The 20,122-nt window shown below is 34.0% G+C and overlaps 2 protein-coding genes across 2 annotated transcripts; both read right to left on the reverse strand.

The window, feature by feature from the left end:
* Positions 1-4,350: 4,350 nt before the first annotated feature.
* Positions 4,351-5,127, reverse strand: LOC132554626 (uncharacterized). Its single transcript, XM_060218945.1, has one exon. It carries the CDS (start codon positions 5,062-5,064, stop codon positions 4,351-4,353), a length of 714 nt encoding a protein of 237 aa, XP_060074928.1. The 5' UTR covers positions 5,065-5,127.
* Positions 5,128-15,116: 9,989 nt separating this feature from the next.
* On the reverse strand, positions 15,117-16,505 carry LOC132554627 (uncharacterized). The gene is made up of 2 exons (XM_060218946.1): positions 16,418-16,505; positions 15,117-15,898 (listed from the first exon to the last, which is right to left on the reverse strand). Exons 1-2 carry the CDS (start codon positions 16,503-16,505, stop codon positions 15,117-15,119), a joined length of 870 nt encoding a protein of 289 aa, XP_060074929.1.
* Positions 16,506-20,122: the final 3,617 nt, after the last annotated feature.

Genomic DNA, 20,122 nt, shown 5'->3' on the forward strand with positions numbered 1-20,122 from the left:
ATTTCACACATGGTTGCACATTTAGAAACTTTCCTTATGCTTTACACACACCAAACTTTCCAATCAAACACTAACCTGATAATACCGTTATATATCTATATATTTGTACTTCAACACCACAATATACAATTTTCAAGTATTAGATTTTTTTCAGTTAACACACATAAAGGCAAAATCGTTTGAATGCTTGAATATTGAAACATCCATTCTGAAGGGAATATATAATGTTTTTCCACATATTATATAGTTACAATTTTGTTTTCAAATTTCATTTTGTCTACTTCCAAATATGCCATTTCTCAGAGAGAATTATAAGATTGAAAACTAAGAATGAATCATAATTCAAATGGTGACAAAAGAACGTAGCAGCTGTTTCAGAACGCTTATACGTGTCATGTTGTCGAGAGATACCATTCATGGCTTTATTTACAAGTGCTACGGCATTTCTAAGCTATGGTCTTTACACATCACAGATTGTTCGATATTCAAGGGTCTGCTCTTAATGTCATGATTTCCGTGCAGGAAGTCGTCAACTGATGGTCAAACTTGTAACACAGTGTATTAAAAGATGCAGGTTAAGGAAAATGATGGAGAAGCTCTATTGTCGTCATAGTGATCGCATTGAGGAATAGTACACTGCTTTGTACTGGACGTGTTTGATGCTCGTTAGTTTGACTGTTGGTTCCGTTGTACGATATGAAGGTGGACGTGTTTGATGCTCGTTAGTTTGACTGTTGGTTCCGTTGTACGATATGAAGGTGGTTGTGTTTGATGCTCGTTAGTTTGACTGTTGGTTCCGTTGTACGATATGAAGCTGGACATGTTTGATGTTCGTTAGTTTGTCTGTTGGTTCCGTTGTACGATATGAAGGTGGACGTGTTTGATGCTCATTAGTTTGACTGTTAGTTCCGTTGAACGATATGAAGGTGGACGTGTTTGATGCTCGTTAGTTTGACTGTTGGTTCCGTTGTACGATATGAAGGTGGACGTGTTTGATGCTCGTTAGTTTGACTGTTGGTTCCGTTGTACGATATGAAGGTGGACGTGTTTGATGCTCGTTAGTTTGACTGTTGGTTCCGTTGTTGTATGCATTGTTTTCAGTTGAGAACGTGACATTACTTACTTGGATTACGCCTTACAACATCATTACATTTTAGGAAATAACAGAAATTTCCAAACATTAATGAAGTATTTATTAATTAAGCACGCTTGAAGGATCTTGTCTTCGGAGTCCAGACGATCAGATGGACATTTAATTAATGTCAGAAGTGTTCCATATTGATCCATTATATCTTTATGTCCAATACTCAATTATGTAATAAGTACTGAATACAACAGAACCAAAATTTTTAATCTGATTCTTTTTTCAAATGATTTCTGTCGTTTGAACATAACTGCGCTCTCTGGAAAGATGTTGACAAAGTTGATAAAGAAGAACAAACAGCTATTCTAACTAACCGGTATTTAGTTTAAACTCTGCTTCGGTTAATATTTCAATGATGTCAAGGGGGTATAAATTACATAGTTAAGCGATATTAGAGCTGTCTCCTAAAATGGACAGTTCGATGAAATACGATAAGAACTATCATTAAAACAGGTTAATCGACATCACTACGGCTGTAAACATGGAATGTGTTCTCGTCTTAGACCTATAAAGATAACTGCAAAGTACCTGCACATACTTCATGCAGTATCACAATAGAATCGAGGGCGATTTACCGTGACATCATCCGAGCGATCGTCCAGCGAATTGTACCGCATTTCGCAACAATTGTTAAATAACTTCAACTTCAATGCTCTTGTTTGTCTGGATAGAAGCGCGCGAGGGATCTTACTTTGGGAGGAAACCCAAGTACTACGGGAAACTCGGTCGGCCAGGTGACCCCATTACATTTCTAATCCGTTCTGGGAATGGAACCTTGGAGAGGTTGAAAGGCGAGAGCGTTGTCATAGAACTATTCGTAAGCATGGTATAATCTGCTATTGCTATGTACCTATGACTAGAATTGCAATATGTGGAAGTAAGTTTAACAGACTTGAAATCAAATTAGATTTTACTTTGAATGTAAATAGAGTATCTCAGCTTTAACTCTAAACTGACTGTAACCACACGTGGTATATCCAGCTCATACTGCATAGCGCTTCCTATAACAACGTTCTTATACATCATTGGGAATTCCTCTCGTAATATACATATGTTTATTGTTTATTTACAACAATAACGCTTAAGATAAAGGTGAAACAACGAACAAATAAACTCAGGGACACAATATTCTACAGATAATAAAATCATAAGTATAGAGTAACTCAACAAGAAACACAAGCGGAATTAGAAAACGCATTTGTTTTATTAAGTTTTTTTCTTTACTTTGATAACATAAGAGAATAGAGAAAACCATTGTTTCGCCTTGTCAATCTCTTCACTTAACACAGAATTTTGATACTTATAGTATGACAACGTACCTATATGAAGAAGTGTTTATAGTATTACAACGCTTTCCTATCAATATGTATGTCAAGCGTAAAATACCTGTTAACAAATGTGTAATGACGTATAACAAGATATAATTATAACAAATTCAAATAAATATCTCTCCACGAAGGCTTCCACTGGACAAATGCTAATGTGATAGCAAGTACGCATGCGTGAATATATACTGCACCTCATCCAGAATAGGAGATTTAAAGAAACACTCAGCCAGATAAAAATGTGCATCTATGATTTCAATAATTACATTAAAAATTCTGCCGTTCCCTGCTCGAAGGGCTTTACCAAATCAGATTATTCGTTTTTATGTGGACAATAATTGTATAATATACACGTGTTTTTGATATTCTAAAGTTTGATGAAATAAATTAACAGTTAGTAATGAATGGGCATTTAAGAACAAAATGAAATTCCTTTTCCACATCATTTTAGATATCTGTTTGGGATTTCAACACTATATTATAGTTGAGTTTCAATGTCTCTTTAATCTTATTCTTAATACAGCCTTCAAGCAGTCATTGTTGACAGACAGAAGAATATAAATTTTCTGACTATTTCATTGACATTACCGACCTGAAGAAGATGTTCCTAAATATTATTGATAGACAAATAACGTTATGATAAGAACAAAAACCATTACATAAATGATTGTATTAACTGAATCTCGATGAAGTACTGATTTGTCTGAAACACCCTTGTTGAGATATATCCACATTTCGGTTTTGAAAATTAGTATTAAATCGACTTTTGCATATCATCTCCCGAACGTAATCCAACACAATTTTAACTCCAAGTTCTTGATGGTTGTAATATTCCTGTATAAAAAAAAATTGATCCTAAACTAAACGTATCCATTTTTATATAAATGTAGTTCGAAATATGCCATACGATTCTGATATTTTTTCGAGCATCGATTACGTTTTAATTTCATCTTAAATATTATTTTTAGTTATATGCTGGTAAGCAATAATAAGCTTTTTACTACGTAAATGAATGCGCGCATTCATGGTAAGTTAGCAACGGGGTTTTTATTTCATACCAGCCTGAAACTGAAAAATAATCTTATCAAAACTAATAATTAGATTCCCGTGACATTTGTGTTCACAAATGGTTATTTTGATTATCTTTGAGTATTTGGTTGTTATTTCTTATTTTTTATTATTACTATTTTAATCTATTTTATTATTTTAATTTTTTTTTTTTTTTTTTTTTTTTTTGTGATTTATTTATTTATCTTATATCAGATATTCAACAGTCGAAATAACAATATCCATATATTATGAATTCAAAATACCAACAATATTATTTGAAAATTATAATAATATTTTTGATACAAAACTGTTCGTCTGTCATAAAAAACTTAAGCTGCATCAGGAATAGCCTGTATTTGTCCTTTTCTTTTGCAAAAAGTCATAAATCTAAAGTCGTGTATTGGAACAATAAGCTGGGGATTCAGACATTCTAACTGAATTATCAGTAAGTTTGAAATGTTGAAAAAAAGGTTAATGTCGTCCATGGTTTAATACGTTGGTTTATTTTCCGTTGGTTTATCCAACATATATCAAAACATATAAAGCATTTTCTAAAAATTTACCAAGACGACAAAATTTCAAATAAGAAAACAAAATAAAATATGGGATCATTGAAAAGAAGAATCATATAAGTGGTTCGGAAAAGCAGAAAAGCAATCAGATTAAACACCGCCAAAACATCGTCAGTATGGCAATTTATATAGAAAGTATTTACAGATAAGTATTGTTTTAAAGGTATTCAAGGCCTCAGTTGTTAATCATCCAAACACAAATATCAAATTGGTTAAAGTGAGTCGTTCAAAGAAGCTCGTGTCGCAGTAGCAGTAAGTTTTATAAACTTGACATGACGTGATCATGTGACTTTTTGTTATCATAAATGAAGCAAGCTTGAAATATTCTCACGTCCTTCAAATAAATTGCAAAATATATTTTTTCAAGGTCCTTTTCATCCTGCCACGTATAAACTAGTAGGAGTTCCTCAGGTCCGCACTCACCCAGAAATGTTGCCTCTGTTTGCAATATTGGATAGTTCACAATGTCGGAATTAAAATGCCGATAGTATCCGGAAAGAGATGCTTCGGCTGCCGCATCACAGGAAAACCTGTAGTACTCTGCATAACTCACATGTAAGTTAAAATCCATGTCACTGTAGCGTGTTTGAACGCTTGTTTTGAAGGAGATATCAGGTGGAATGAGGGCTTCCTGTCTTCTCGTGATCATTGGCATATGTTCATTGTCAATAAGTTTACACGTGTTCTCATAAAAGGTTTTCGGGAATTTTGTAGGTCGACGGGTCTTCCAGTTCACAGGTACTAGTTTAATCTCAGATTTTAGATACCAGTCTCCATTTTCTATGTCAGAGAAAACTCGTCTATTGCCGACACTGCCCGGTGTCACAGAAGAAAACGTATATGTAACATGATACCTCTGTAGTTTACCTGCCAAAGAAAACTTGGTATGAAACTTTGGAGACATAACACACTTTTCGCTGACGAGAAAGAGGTGAATATCGTTGTCTCGCTCCATGTCTCGTGTTGCCGACATAAATCCATTATTAGCACACACAGTGGCAGTGTCATAATGAATTTTACCGATTTCCCAAATCGACACGTGACCTGAAACAAGAGACAAAACAAGATTATACACCATAAATGCAGGGACATGTTGATTAAGAATTTAGCACTTTCTTCATGTCATTCGTTTAAAATATTCAGATAAATATCGGCCATTTGTGTTCACAAAATGTTATTTGGAGTGTTTATGATTTTACTTTCTAGTCATGTATTTATTTTTTTATCAATTCTCGTTCATTTTTCGTTTTGTTATTTTTTTCTCTCTTTTTGGTTTGATCTTATATCAGATATTATACATTCCAAATAACAATATCTGTATAATATGAATTCAAAACATGAACATTGTTATTTGAAATTAATGATATTCGTTTAAAAAATAGTTCGTCTATCTTTAAAAAATTAGCGTTGTACCCAGGAATAGCCTGTATTTGTCCTTGCCTTTTGCATAAAGTCATCAATTTACTGTCGGTTAATGGAACAATGGAACAAATTATAACTTATTGACAAGTCATGCATCTTGGTACTAGTCAGCTATGATATTTGTTGGTTCGTTGAAAAGATAAAAAGACGTTAAGGACATAGAATCTAACACACATAAGGCATCTACAGAAAATGTCATTATAAGCACCGACAATTTATTTTATTTTATGTAGGCACATTGCTAAAACAAAGTAAATATCCAGTTATAGTAATATATAGTCTATAGCAAATAGGAATTGAGTGTTACTGGCAATGTGTGAATATACTGGCATCATGACGATTCCAAATTTTGAAAATCTTATTCCTCTTTACATGCTAGAAATGCAAAAAAAATATCCCCTTCTTCTCACCCAACTTAATCAGCGAATGAGCGACTGGAATTTTGTATTACTCTGTTTGAGTGCTTACCGAATTTTTGACCTCTGGATGTTTGAATTTACAATTGATAACTTATGAAAGAAATCTGATTTTTTGGTTTCCTGAAATTGTCTAGATTTAACACATTTCAATGTGTCTTGGGAGGATTTAGACAGATTTAAAATGTCGGGTTTTTTCCCAAAGTGGGTAGTTAGTTTCATTTGTATACTTCCGTTGTTGACTTCTGAATGCTATGACAGTCCGAGATGCAATTCAAATTACTTAATTATGTTATTTATAACCTTTTCTATAAATCTAGACAGTTGTTTATTTGTTACTGTGTTGAACTTCTAATAATGGTATTAGCTTAAATTCTATAACAAGATAGAGTGAATGATTCAGTTGAATGAGTCCTTAAGGAGAACATTTTTGTTTTTGCTCTGCACACAGATAAAAATGTTTTAGCTATCTGTTCACCTACATGTATACTTCGATTAACTGATTTTTTATTATGTTTTTAGTTAAGGGCAAAACAGTAAATGTTTGAATATTATTTGACCTTGTACCTTTTCAATTGCATTTTTTTATTTTTCCATTTGTACATAATTTGCTTGCGTTTTATTGATTGTGATTTGGTCGGTCTGTTTATGATTTTTTTTCTGACATATTAATATTCTCTCAGTTCTCATTCGACAGTGACAATAATCGGTAATGTACATAAATATTAAAATCATAGGTAATGCCGAATGCATTTCCTGGTATTTATATTCGATTGATTGGGATTACCTTATGATAATTACTAAACATAATCTGCATCCTAATTCTTTTCTTTGCAAAATCATCAGAAGCTATTTAAAAGACTATAAAAAAAACACTTGAAAGATCCAAATATCGACTTCAAAGAAAAAGAAAACGTATATGTCTCCATGGTTTCCTCAAATGTTTATTGTCTAAAACACAAACCCCATATCATTGAAAGTTTCAATAGGCTTGTTATTACATTGTCCTTCGAATAAATTTCAAAATTATGTTTTGGTTTGTCGCTTTCGTCCTGCCATTTGTAAATTTCCAGTTGTTCCTCAGGACCACACCCACCACAGGATAGTTCACAATGTCGACCTATAGTGTCTATAGTATCCGGAGCGAGAAGCTTTCGATGCTGCATCACAACAAAACTGGTAGTACTGTGCAGTGTTTGGATGGTAATTGAAATCAAGGTCGATGTAGCATGCTTCGATGGTTGTTTTGAAGGCTCTGTCCGGTGGAATAAGAGTGTCCTGTCTTCTCGTTATCAATATATCCTCTTCGTGATCAACAGGTTTAAATATGATTTCATAAGATTTCCGAAAATTTGTTGATCTCCAGGTCTCCAAATTTACAGCAAATTGTCTAAGTTCCTTCGTCTACGTCAGAAAATACTCTTTTGTTATCCACGTTTCTGGGTGTTATACATGACACAGTGAAATATACGTGATTTCTTTTTAGGTTCGGACAATAAAAGTTTAGTTAGAAACGCTCGAATGTTTTCGCTGATGAAGGAAAACCATCATGTCAACAAATCATGATCCAAATCCTACACGACTAGAGCAAAATCTGAACAAAAGAAAGAAGAACATGGAGACTACTGAAGGAGAATAAGACCAGGTGTACCGGAAGAGTAAGCGACTTCTGCTTTAGTGACAAAACCTATTATTAGTATTATTATAAAACCTTGGTCAATCCAAGTAAGTAATGTCATGTTCTCAAATAAGAGCTAAAACACAAACTAACGAACATCAAATACGTCCATCTCCCCACATAGAAGTATAAAGTTCCTCAATGAGATCACTATGACAAGAAAAAAATTAATTTTAATTTTTAATTTGTATCAACTTGCATCTTTTGAAACTTTGTGCTACAAGTTTGTCTGTCAGTTGACGACTCTTGCACGGAAATATTTATATTTGGTACAGGCTCCCATTATAGTCATACATTGTAAGATAATTACGTGTCAATAAGGTTTCAGTTTGAAAAGATAAAACATGATTTACGATATAGTTGGGATGGTATTGTTATAAAGTCTGAAATGCGCCCGTTTTGTGCATTGCATGGATACTATAATATAAATGAACCTATTCTTACCGTCCACTGTTATTACTCTGTGCCAGAACAAAATAATTTGAATTGTATTCCTTTACATAAATGTATGGAATCCATAAACCATACAATTAGGTGTAGATTTCCTAAGATTGAATACCCGTTTTTATATATCGTTTACAAAAGGGTAATACTACCGAATCCACAAGGATTCAACACCTGCCTGTGGAAGGACTGAGACGGAAAAGACATTACCTTTACTTAAGCATTCCTCGCTGACCGACGCCCTTTCGGCACTGAAAACACTTCCTTGGAATACAACGAAACGGACAAAATTGAAATAGCTGAAATAGCAAATGATGTCTAGGCTACGTGAATTATTCCCAGTTAAGGACTTTTTTGTGCCTACAGTATAACCAAAATGAACAGCTTTTCATCAAACTCTATGATGAATGTGATGATTTCCATTTCCCTATTATGAAGTTAAAATTGTCTAGAAAGCAATATTCCTGCATCCCCTTTCTATGGCCTTTCGTTTGTTCGTATGTTACCCCAGTTTAAGTACACTTCAGTTGGTATTTTGGTAGGTTTTTATAATTTAGTATCACTGTTTTTTCTTATTTTTTAGATTGCATATCAAATGCCATTCTTTCATATTCATTCAAACTTGACTTTTACTTCTATATCATATTTATTTGAAACTTCATTTACTTTGGTTTTTACAAATGAAAGAAAATGCAAATTTCTTAATTGATTGTTTATACTTAAATTTTTTCATTTCTGAGATATGTCTTTATGTAATTTTCGACAATATCAGCGATTTGATTATTCATATTTCCCGTGCAAAGTAAGGATGTAATAATTTGCTCTTTAAAGGTACTTATGAACATTACTATTGTTGTCAGATAGATGTAAAAAACGAAATTTATTGCACTATTGCGCTAGTGCTCCTCCTTATCTAACTTTAGACTTTTATTTCGATTACTTTAAACTTGTGTTCGATCGCCTCCTAGGCTTCAGAAATTATAAATTATTAATTCATGATTTGACTCTACTGCATCTAAATCGCAATTTGAATCAAAAGATCATATTAACTTGAGTGTCTCTTGTGCAATCATTCATTGTCACATCAATAAAACAAATAATCATTTTATAAGTATTGATACAATTTGGTTTTTAAATTTTACATTTTTTAAATCCTCCGTTTGATAGATATCGAGGTAGGTAATTTTACTTTTTATACACAAATAACTCTTCTTTTACCTGACCAAATGAACTGCTTAAGTTGATATATGTTATGAGTACGACAAGAGTATTTTCTTAGACCTCCACCTGTGCAGACCATGCATTCAAGCTGCGGAGATGTCAAAAATCAACTTAGGTCAACCATTCATATTCAGTTTATCTCGGTACACAAATTTCGAAGTGATAAAAATGGTTCAAGGTTTTGTGCAATCAATCTGACACACTTGTGTAACGATAGGTCACCTACATATAGTTACCATGATGCAAAGCCTGTGATAATAAGTACAAAATTACAAATGTTATGATTATTCTCTTTTGCATAATTACATATGGAAGGATCATAACCGGTTACAGAGATAAGTTCAATAATTGATCAAGGCTTCCTTTAGATATATCTTTTAAAAAAGATTTTTACATTGAAAATATCAAATAAACATTGCATTTGCATTCGACTTGGATTAGTGAAGTAATAGTTTGTTATATATTTTTCTCCTATACATTTAACAAATCCTTTTTTGCAATTTAATAAATATTGAAATTCATCGCCAATATTGGAATTACATAAGATACATGTTTTTACTTGACGAGGAATACCTAACCATCTTCCTGTTTCTGCAGGTAAATGCATATTTTTAAGGAACGAAACTTACACGTTTTCCCCTATTTTTAGTATAAAGCTTATCAATTAAATACTTTCTTATTCAAATAATGGATTATTTTCTGTATGTATTGATCCTTCGGTCTATTTTTTACCATTGTAGATTGAAGGTTGCATTTTCTTGTCACGTTTACTTTAACTTTGATATGGTAATCAGCTTATACCAGAATACTATCATTTAATTTCAATGTCTAGTGGGTATCTTTACCATAAACAAAGAAATTCGTTTTTTTATTCTTAAATTAAGTATATTTTTGCAAACTTGCATATTGATTTTTTCAATAGTTCTAGTTTCTAGTTTAATAAGTGTATACAAATAGGGGGGTATATAAGGGGTGATAATTATACCCATGGCAGTGCTTTGCTTTATACTCAATAACAGATACAGATAAGATGAGTAGTCCATATTTAGTAAAATATTAGATAACAAATTTTACATAAGTTACATGAGACACCGGCACACAGATGAGCACCGCCACACCGACCACACACCATTCACATGACCCTATATATATGCGGACCTGTGTATTATTATGTAGATAATTAACTACATGTAACATTAATACTGAACATTTTCGTCAGGTTGGAAAATAAGGAGTATGTAAAGATTCTTTATACACAACCAGGAATTTTAATATGTGACGTTTCGGTGACCAGTACGATCCGTACGCGGTCACCTTCTTCAGACAAATGACCAGTAAAGCATGTACACAAAGGTGTGATATGTGTACGAGTTGTCGTGGAATAGCGTCGATTTCGGACATGCTGACAAGTGCCGAAATGACTGTTAGCGAATAGTAAAACCATTCGGCTACGCTTATTTTATTACTTGGTCACACATCACTAACAACATCAAGTTTACATGTGGGGAAGAAACCAATTGCGGAATGCCCTTCCTAGACACACTTATAGCCTGAAGAGAAGACGGAACAGTGAAGTTATTGGTCTACAGGAAAAAGACCAACACAGACCAATACCTCAACTTTAAATCCCACCACCCTTTACATCAGAAGTTAGGGGTCGTACGCACGTTGCTCAATCGATGTGAGACCATAGTCACAGAACAACAGGACAAAATTCAAGAGCAGAGCCACATCATGAAAGCAATGAAAAATTGTGAATATCCGGAATGGGCCCTTAAACGGGTACAAAAACAGTGTCAAAATAAAGAAAAAAACAGAAAAAGACCTATGAAAGATCACAACAAAACAAAAATCCATGTGGTCATCCCATATATAAAGGGTATATCTGAAACCATCCAAAGGATATACCGCAACCATGGCATAGCAACAGCCATGAAGCCCCACAAGACGCTTCGAAATATCCTAGTCCACCCTAAGGATAAGATAACCAAAGAGAATGTCGCAGAATGCATATACAAGATCGGGTGCAAAAACTGTGACGCGTCATATATTGGAGAGACTGGAAGGCGATTCGGGGTTCGCCTTGGGGAGCACCGGAAAGACACCGAAAGACAAGAGGAAAAGAAGTTCACCCGATCAGAGAGGAAGCAGTCGGAGTCCCAGATAAACAAATCGCCAATCACTGACCATGCCATGCAGGAAAACCATGTGATTGACTGGGAAAACTCAAAGGTGCTCGATAGGGAGAACCATCTTCTGAAGCGACAGATCAAAGAAGCCATCTGGATACGCCGCAGCGGGGCAGTTCTGAACCGAGATGAGGGGGCTCATAGACTCTCGCACATCTATGACCAAGTAATAAAATAAGCGTAGCCGAATGGTTTTACTATTCGCTAACAGTCATTTCGGCACTTGTCAGCATGTCCGAAATCGACGCTATTCCACGACAACTCGTACACATATCACACCTTTGTGTACATGCTTTACTGGTCATTTGTCTGAAGAAGGTGACAGCGTACGGATCGTTCTGGTCACCGAAACGTCACATATTAAAATTCCTGGTTGTGTATGAAGAATCTTTACATAATACATGTAACATTAGCTGTAGATCAACAAAGACGGCTAACCATGTGTAAACCAACATCTGATCGCCTACCTTATCACAACCTAGGAACAGTGTACATACACATTTATTCCTATTCATTCGTATTTCAAACTAAATTCCTTTATAACATTACTTTGCTCAAATAATTCAAATTGGTTCAAATCGAATGCCTTAGTAAAATCGATTAACGTACAATAAAGTTTTTTTCTGGTGTAAAAAATGAGATTGGTGAATACAAAACAAAAATATTGTCTGTTGTAGAATGACCTTTTTCTAAACCCAGCCTCATGACAATGTATTAGGTCAAACCCATCAGAGATGTTATCGTAACGATTATAATTAGCCGAGATTAATATGAGGGCACTATACTATATCAAAGGAGAAGCCATTACATATCCGCTTTGTATATTTTGTAACATTCTTTCCGGACTGTTTCAAGTATCGTCTTTTTCGTTTTTATTTCCTGGCAAGTACTTGAGTTCTTATAAGGATCAGAGCATCTTATATATCCTTTGTTCCACATAATCTAATGGTTTAATGTGATCACAAACTCCACCTTGACGCATGCGTCAGCAGGAGGATGTGAGTTTGACATAATTTCCCCGTCTTTCGCTTCCTACGATCGTACAGGTACAGAATTCAGCGGGAGGACTGTAAGCAATCGTGTTTTATTTGAATGCTATTGTTTATATCTGTTAGAATAATTACAGGATTGAGACAATATAATCACATTCTCTTGGAAATAAGACTTTTTATGTTTGTGCCATCTCTCTTGATACATAGACAAACGTGAAAGACATTCTCACCGCCTTTAGTCTTATTTAGTAAATACTTGTACATGTATATATAACCTAAACACGGAATCATAACACGGAGTACAGCTTATATAATGAAGTCTTTATTTATCAATGTATTTATTTGCATGTAGATTGAATCGGGATTCATGACGAGATACAACTAATAAATTACGTGAACGACCTTGTCTTATAACCTATATGGGTAGAACAATTGTAAGGAAACTAAAATGAATTGTTATTTTTAACTGCAGTTCATGGAAAATAACTAACTTCTGTCATATTTCAATATATCTTATCAGAAACAATATACATGAAATATTTCTTGGTCATGTACAACTGAAATTTTATAATAACGTTTGAAGTGTCGGAGAAACGGGAAGAATTTTATTCGAGGATGGATATGAACTCACTGATGTTGATTATGTATTGACTGATGGCGTATTGTTAGTTTAAAACCGAAAAAAATTATCGATAATATGAAAATAAAATTTCTCAACATTAAAATTGTCTTTGCATTTGTCTTTGTTATTGTGGTAAATCTTAATGATCCTTTCATTTTCATATAAAACAGAGATACGTCGATTTAGCATGCCGCTCTGGATGATAATTACGATTGTGTAGGAGACAAAATGTTGAAGGGGAAGACCATTCTGTTTAAAAGCTTGGTACATCAAGTATTTACTCAACTATAAAGAAATGATGTAATAGAATTTTCTAAAATGACTGGTCAGTTCCATTTACTTTAATCTTGTTTTGTCTCTTGTTTCAGGTCACGTGTTGATTTGGGGAATCGGTTAAATTCATATGACACTGCAACTGTATGTGTTAAGTACGGACTCATGTCGGCAACACCAGACATGAAGAGAGACAACGATATCCACCTCTTTCTCGTCAGCGGAAAGTGTGTTATGTCTCCAAAGTTTCATACCAAGTTTTCGATTGCAGGTGAACTACAGAGATATCATAATAGATATACGTTTTCTTCTGTGACACCGGGCATGGTCGGCAAAAGACGAGTTTTCTCTTACATAGAAAACGGAGATTAGTTCCCGTAAACTGGAAGACTAGTCGACCTACAAAATTGAAAAAAAAACCAAAGAAACACACACGCTACAGTGACATGGATTTTAACTTACATGTGAGTTATGCAGAGTACTACAGGTTTTCTTGTGATGCTGCATCCGAAGCATCTCTTTCCGGATACTATCGGCATTTTAAGTCCGACATTGTGAACTATCCAATATTGCAAACAGAGGCAACATTTCTGGGCGAGCGCGGACCTTGGGAATTCCTACTAGTTTATACGTGGCAGGATGAAAATGAATCTTTGAAAATTACATTTTTCAACTTGTTTGAAGGACTTGAGAGAAAAATTCAAACCTGTTTTATTGATGATAGTGAAGGACACACGATCAGGTCATGTCATGTTTATAAAACTTACTGCTACACGAGCTTCTTTGAACGCCTCACTTTAACCTATCTGATATTTGTGTTTGGGTGATACCACTTATGGCATAATTTCCATTTAAACATACTTATCTGTTAAGATTTCTAACATAAATTGATATATTTGCGGTGTTGTGGTGGCGTTTAAACCACTGAATGAATTCTAGGAGCTCAATATTCGATGTATTCTATAAATAACTATTTTCGAGGACACTAGATTTAGTATATGAATATATTTCAATGAATCTGCTTGTACTAATCTCCTGGTGTAACACGTGACACGGTGATTCGTACATGGATTTTCTGTCACCGCTTAAACCTCAAAAACAGACTGAAACGTTGGAGAAGTTACTCGGTTTTCAGTGCTGAGAAATTCACGAGTCGACTGCATGAATCCATGGTTAAAACAAATGGTAACTATATCCTATTGGAGAATACTGATTCCCCACAGGGACACATGACCTGCGTTACAAAAGTCAATAGATAAACAAAACAGCACAATTTGCCATTGGCAGAATCATTCTCTTTACCAGAGTTGATGGAGTGTACATTGAATTTCACCCATTTTCTAGTTAGGGGTAATTGACAAACATTAATAGAAATTATTAAACACATTTTGAAAAGAACAAATCTGATAACGTTTATAATAATTTTTAATATCAAACAAGCATTATTTTGTTTGTCGGATTGTTCACTAAACAATTAACAAAAACTGGAGTTGTCGAACATATCGATTGCCAAACAATTATCAGTTAATCTGATTATTATGATATTTATTGATGATATGTCTTAACCTACAATATAGACAACATATCTATCAATATATTTTCATATCAATTTATCAGCATCAGCATTCGAATACGTTTCTGTTTATAGGCAAGTTGATATGATACTACACATAAATATATTAAATATTAAATGAGTGGTATCGCCGAAATGTAAACATAATGACATCATCATAATTCCTGAATTTCGAAAGTATGTCGTAAACAATGTCTATAGACATGACATGACTTTTTCCCGTGAAATGTTTCTGTCGAGAACAAACCAGGCCTGAAATATCCTTGTCCCCTTTGAATAAATTGCAAAAAATAACTTTGTTATGGCAATTTCGTCCTGCCAGGTGTAAATGTCCAGTTGTTCCTCAGGTCCACACCCACCCAGAAATGTTGCTTCTGTCTCCATGACAGAATAGTTCACAATGTCGGACGTATAGTGTCTATAGTATCCGGAGCGAGAAGCTTTCGATGCTGCATCACAACAAAACTGGTAGTATTGTGCAGTGTTGGGATGGTCATTGAAATCTAGGTCACTGTAGCGTGTTTTGATGGTTGTTTTGAAGGCTCTGTCGGGAGGAATGAGGGCGTCCTGCCTTCTCGTTATCAATGTCTCCTCTTCCTGATTAACAAGTTTACTCATATTTTCATAATACGATTTTGGAAACTTTGTCGATCTGCGGGTCTCAAAATTTACAGAAATTAATCTATTTTCAGACTTCAAGTACCATTCTCCGTTATCGATGTCTGAAAATACTGTTTTGCTGCCCACGCTTGAGGGTGTAACACATGACACGGTGCTTCTTACATGGAGTTTCTGTAATTGATTGAACCACGATAACTTAGTGTGAAACTTTGGAGACATTACTTGTTTTTCACTGATGAGGAAAAAACGAATATTTTCTCTTGCCAATTCACGAGTCGACTGCATGAATCCATGGTTAAAACAAATGGTAACTATATCCTGTTTGAGTTTACTGATGCCCCACAGGGACACATGACCTGCATTACAAGAGTCAAGAGGTAAACAAAACAGCACAATTTGCCAATGGTAGTTCTGTCAAGTGAGCGCAGAATCATTCTCTTTATCACAAAGTTGAAGGAATGTACATTGAATTTTTACACATATTCTAGTTATTGGTAAATTCTAGAACAATAATAGAAATTATGTAACAGTTTGAAGAGAACAAATCGGATAACATTGACCTTTTTTTAAAATTTTAATACCAAACATATGTCGAATCGTTCACAAAACAATTAACAAAAACTGAAGTTATCGAACATATCGATTGCCAAACAATTATTAGTTAATTTGATTATTATGATTTTTATTCATGTAACAACGAAAATGTATGTCTTAACCTCCAATATAGACAACATTTTTATAAATATTATTATAAACATCAGCATTCGAATACATTACTGTTTATAAGCAAGATTAGATGAACAAGGACCCAATCCTAAAACAGACAAAATACATTTTTTCATTCAAAAACATTTGGATTTTCTGACTGTACGTACCTGTTCTATCTCGATAAGCAGAAGCCGGGCTGACGATGTCAAGCTCACATCTCTCTGGTGATGCATGCCTCAAGTTGTAATTTGTCATCGTAGTCATTAAGCACTTTCTGTAAAATATCACATAATATATACCTAACTTTGATCTACTCCGGATGTAATGTTCTCTCTAGTTTTCCATTCAATGTAATATTCAAATGATAATGATATTAGAGACTACTTTTTAAATTATATTATAAAGAAAGTGCCGTGATATACACAAAACCTTAATTAAATAAAAAGCTGAAAATTAGAAATAATGATATTTTTGCTATACTATGTATAGTGTCAAAAATCGACTGAAGGTTAATACAGAGTATAATATTCTGTTTTTCCTTAAGTGGTCTAATGCTATAAAGACTGGTTGCTTCTTAACATTAAAAAACATTAATTCGGTAACACACAAACCAAACATAGATGCTGATAGCGTATTTCAACACAGAGATAGAACCAGTATTACATTTCCAAATTTGAGATAAATAATGAATCAAGATCGAGAAAGAAGGAAGTAAAATAGTTAATTCAGTGTTGACAGATTCTAATAATACTGACATCTGCTTAAAGGGGAATAACCACGATATCGATTTATACACCAATATCTAGGTCAACATTTATTGGGAAAGTGTAGTAAATACCTATCAAAAAAATACAATTAATGAAGTCACAAATCTGACAAACGATAAATATGCCATACCTGTTACTTTCTATGAGATCAAAATAACATTTACACTGATTCTACACCGGCAATACTATGCCCCTTCGTTTGAACTACATAACGAAAAGCATTTAAAAAACATTAAGGTATCTTGGTCCAACACTCTGTGCCCCCAAAACAGATGATTTTGTGTGCGTTTTAAAACACTGAAAAAAAGACCGAGACCTATATGTTTTTGCTATATGTTTCATTGTAACATCAAAATTCATAACTGAATGCCAAGGTTTCCGTTTCAAGATCAACACCTGAGATGCAAAATGTTAACGTTTCAACCCATCATATTCGGCATTTTCTGGAGTTACGCCTCCATGTGTTTCACTTGCAGCACAAAATGCATGTTCGATATGATTGACTTACACACCGATAGTGAGATTATCATCTCTATAACACATCTATATCAAATTCAAAGAGGCATATTCAGTTTTTCATGATAAACACACATTTCTAAGGATTTAATTCTTTGGGCTTGAAAAGAATTGAGTGACAACATGTAGTTGTGAGGTTTTGAATGTAATGTAATAACAATGTAAAGTTAATGGAATGAGAGCGTGTGCGTTTATATTTGTGTGAATTGTTTAAATGTGTAAATTATTGATATGTTTCCATTATATGAATACTCTTTCATGTGCGTACTGGGTTGTATCGGTGTGAATAAGTGTTATTTTATTGTGTAGTGCAGAGTGATCAGGTATATACAAGTGCACGTGGATTTTGTGTGGTGAACTGTTGTCGTGTGTCATTAACTGTATATGGGAGTGTGGCCTTATTAGTTAGATTCGAGTTAGAGTATATAAGGGCCTGAGTGATCCTTCTCCCTGAGTTATGCTCACTATCTTAGCAGTATATGTATAAGTACGAGCAGGCAGATTTGTTGAAGCCGGCGTAACGGCAGCTTTACGCCAAGTATTATTGTACGGCATATGATCGCCATGTTAGCCCAGACCAGTGCTCCCTATGTGTGTATGTTTTGTTGAATGTATATGTCTACATGTTGTGTCTACGCCAGGAATACGTAATAAATCTTTCGCCATGTAAATACATCTTGTCATTAATACTGAGAACCGACTTACTAGACGACACGCTTACCGGAAACGCGTGGTAGTCCTTTACATAGTTCTTTTTAATTGGGATAGGAATTTGTAATTTTCCCCTTTATTTTTATATCAATTATCAACTATTATATACTACAAACAACAATATTCCTATAATTTGAATTCAAAATACGAATAAGATGAACACCTGTTCTGCTATCCAGAAATTTTAATTTGCACTCATGAATAGCCTTAATGCACAATTCTTATACATACATTAATAAACAATATTCCTTCGGTAGCAGTTTATTATGCGAAGTTCGAGAAAACATTGGTATCTATCACACAAAAGGCATAATTGTATATTTTATTGAGATGAATAAAGTAGTTATCAGAGGCTCCTGGACGAGTAAGACCAGTTTTCGTTACCTCTGGTCTGATAACATTTCTAATTGGGACAAGTGAAATAGTGGATAAAACAAGTGACATCAAGGAATCAATATTACTGTAAGATTTAGTCACAAATATACTCTCTTTGATGACAATATCAATTACAAATATTTATTACATTGACTATCAAATGAACTTACCAAATTGATACTTTGTATCACTTATTCGTTCTAAGTATGATATATCATCTATTGTTATATACATATATATACATATAAGACGACAAAACATATTTAATTGTGATGCACAGATAACGTATCTACAGCATTATGAAAAGTGTAATGTATATAAACGGCTAACTTAAATTCCACGATGAGAACTTCTCATTTTGTATTAAATCACATATGCTAGACTTGACTTACCCGTAAATACGCATAAGTTATTAGTAGTGCACGTTACCCCGATAATGAAGTGAAGGTCCTAATAGGATTGTATTTTGTGTGGAATGGTTCTCCTCTAGAGAGATGGTCTGCAATGTGTTTGTAATCACTGAGTTATCCAACAAGCTTCTGATTGCTGAAACATCAGGTGATTGTCCTGGAAAGTCGTAGGTTACGTATTCATATACTTTGTCATGAATTGTGTTGCTGTATATTGACCTAGTAATCGCACTCTGGTTTGGCGGCGTTCGTGACCTACTGACTCAATATCGGTTATCTTCTAACCGATGATATCACTGTCAGAACTGACCTTTTTTAACAACCTTAATATCGAACATTTGAATCATACACGAAACAAATATTGGTTTATGTTAACATTCTGTAATTGTAGCTTCCATGCAGCTACGACGGTGATTTATTTGGTTTGCTTGATTTATTAAATTGATAAGTTTTGATATTTTTCCATGAAACCTTACTGGTCTGTATGTCAACATACGCATCATAATTAGCCAACTAAACAATATTTTCTCAGTATAACCTGCGACAGAAGGAATAGGGTGTGTGACTTGTTCATGAGTTATGCTTTGTTCAATCATTCCAATTAACGTCAAAGAAGTTATGACCTTTTATATAGAGGGTTTTCTTGTTTACAAATAAGAATAGCTAAACAGCTGTTAATATTGTTCGTATTTGGAATTCAAATCATACGAACATTGTTATCTGAATTATGTAATATTTCATACTTGATTTATAATCAAAGAAAAATAGTCCTATCATAATGAAAAGGGACTACATGTTGTCACTTTATCCTTTAGTGAAAAAAGTAAAACGAGTATTTTTGGACTCAGTGGAGAACATACATTTCGTAAATATGCTATATCCAATATACAAGCAAATTACGTGCACTGCGTAATTAATGATTCTTTACAGATGAAGTGTTGGTTATTATTAGTTCTGTTTGGCTGAGACCATAACTGAATATTTCTGGATTCAGACCCCAAGAATTAAGTCACTAGAAAAGTATGTATACTAGGGGAAAATGGTATACCTCTTTGAATTGGATGTTTACCTATAAACTTAATGCAGATCTGTT

This window comes from Ylistrum balloti, unplaced genomic scaffold (genome assembly GCF_031769215.1).
Source record: "Ylistrum balloti isolate Yb309-2 unplaced genomic scaffold, AGI_CSIRO_Ybal_v1 Utg370420, whole genome shotgun sequence".
NCBI classification, from domain to species: Eukaryota; Metazoa; Mollusca; class Bivalvia; order Pectinida; family Pectinidae; genus Ylistrum; species Ylistrum balloti.

Excerpts from the sequence above, each read along its gene's own strand:
- LOC132554626 (XM_060218945.1), bottom strand. The coding sequence starts at position 5,064 with ATGTCGGCAACACGAGACATGGAGCGAGACAACGATATTCACCTCTTT.
- LOC132554627 (XM_060218946.1), bottom strand. The coding sequence starts at position 16,505 with ATGACAAATTACAACTTGAGGCATGCATCACCAGAGAGATGTGAGCTT. Across the intron at positions 15,899-16,417 it reads TGCTTATCGAGATAGAACAG|GTCATGTGTCCCTGTGGGGC; the intron begins GTACGTACAGTC and ends CTTGTAATGCAG.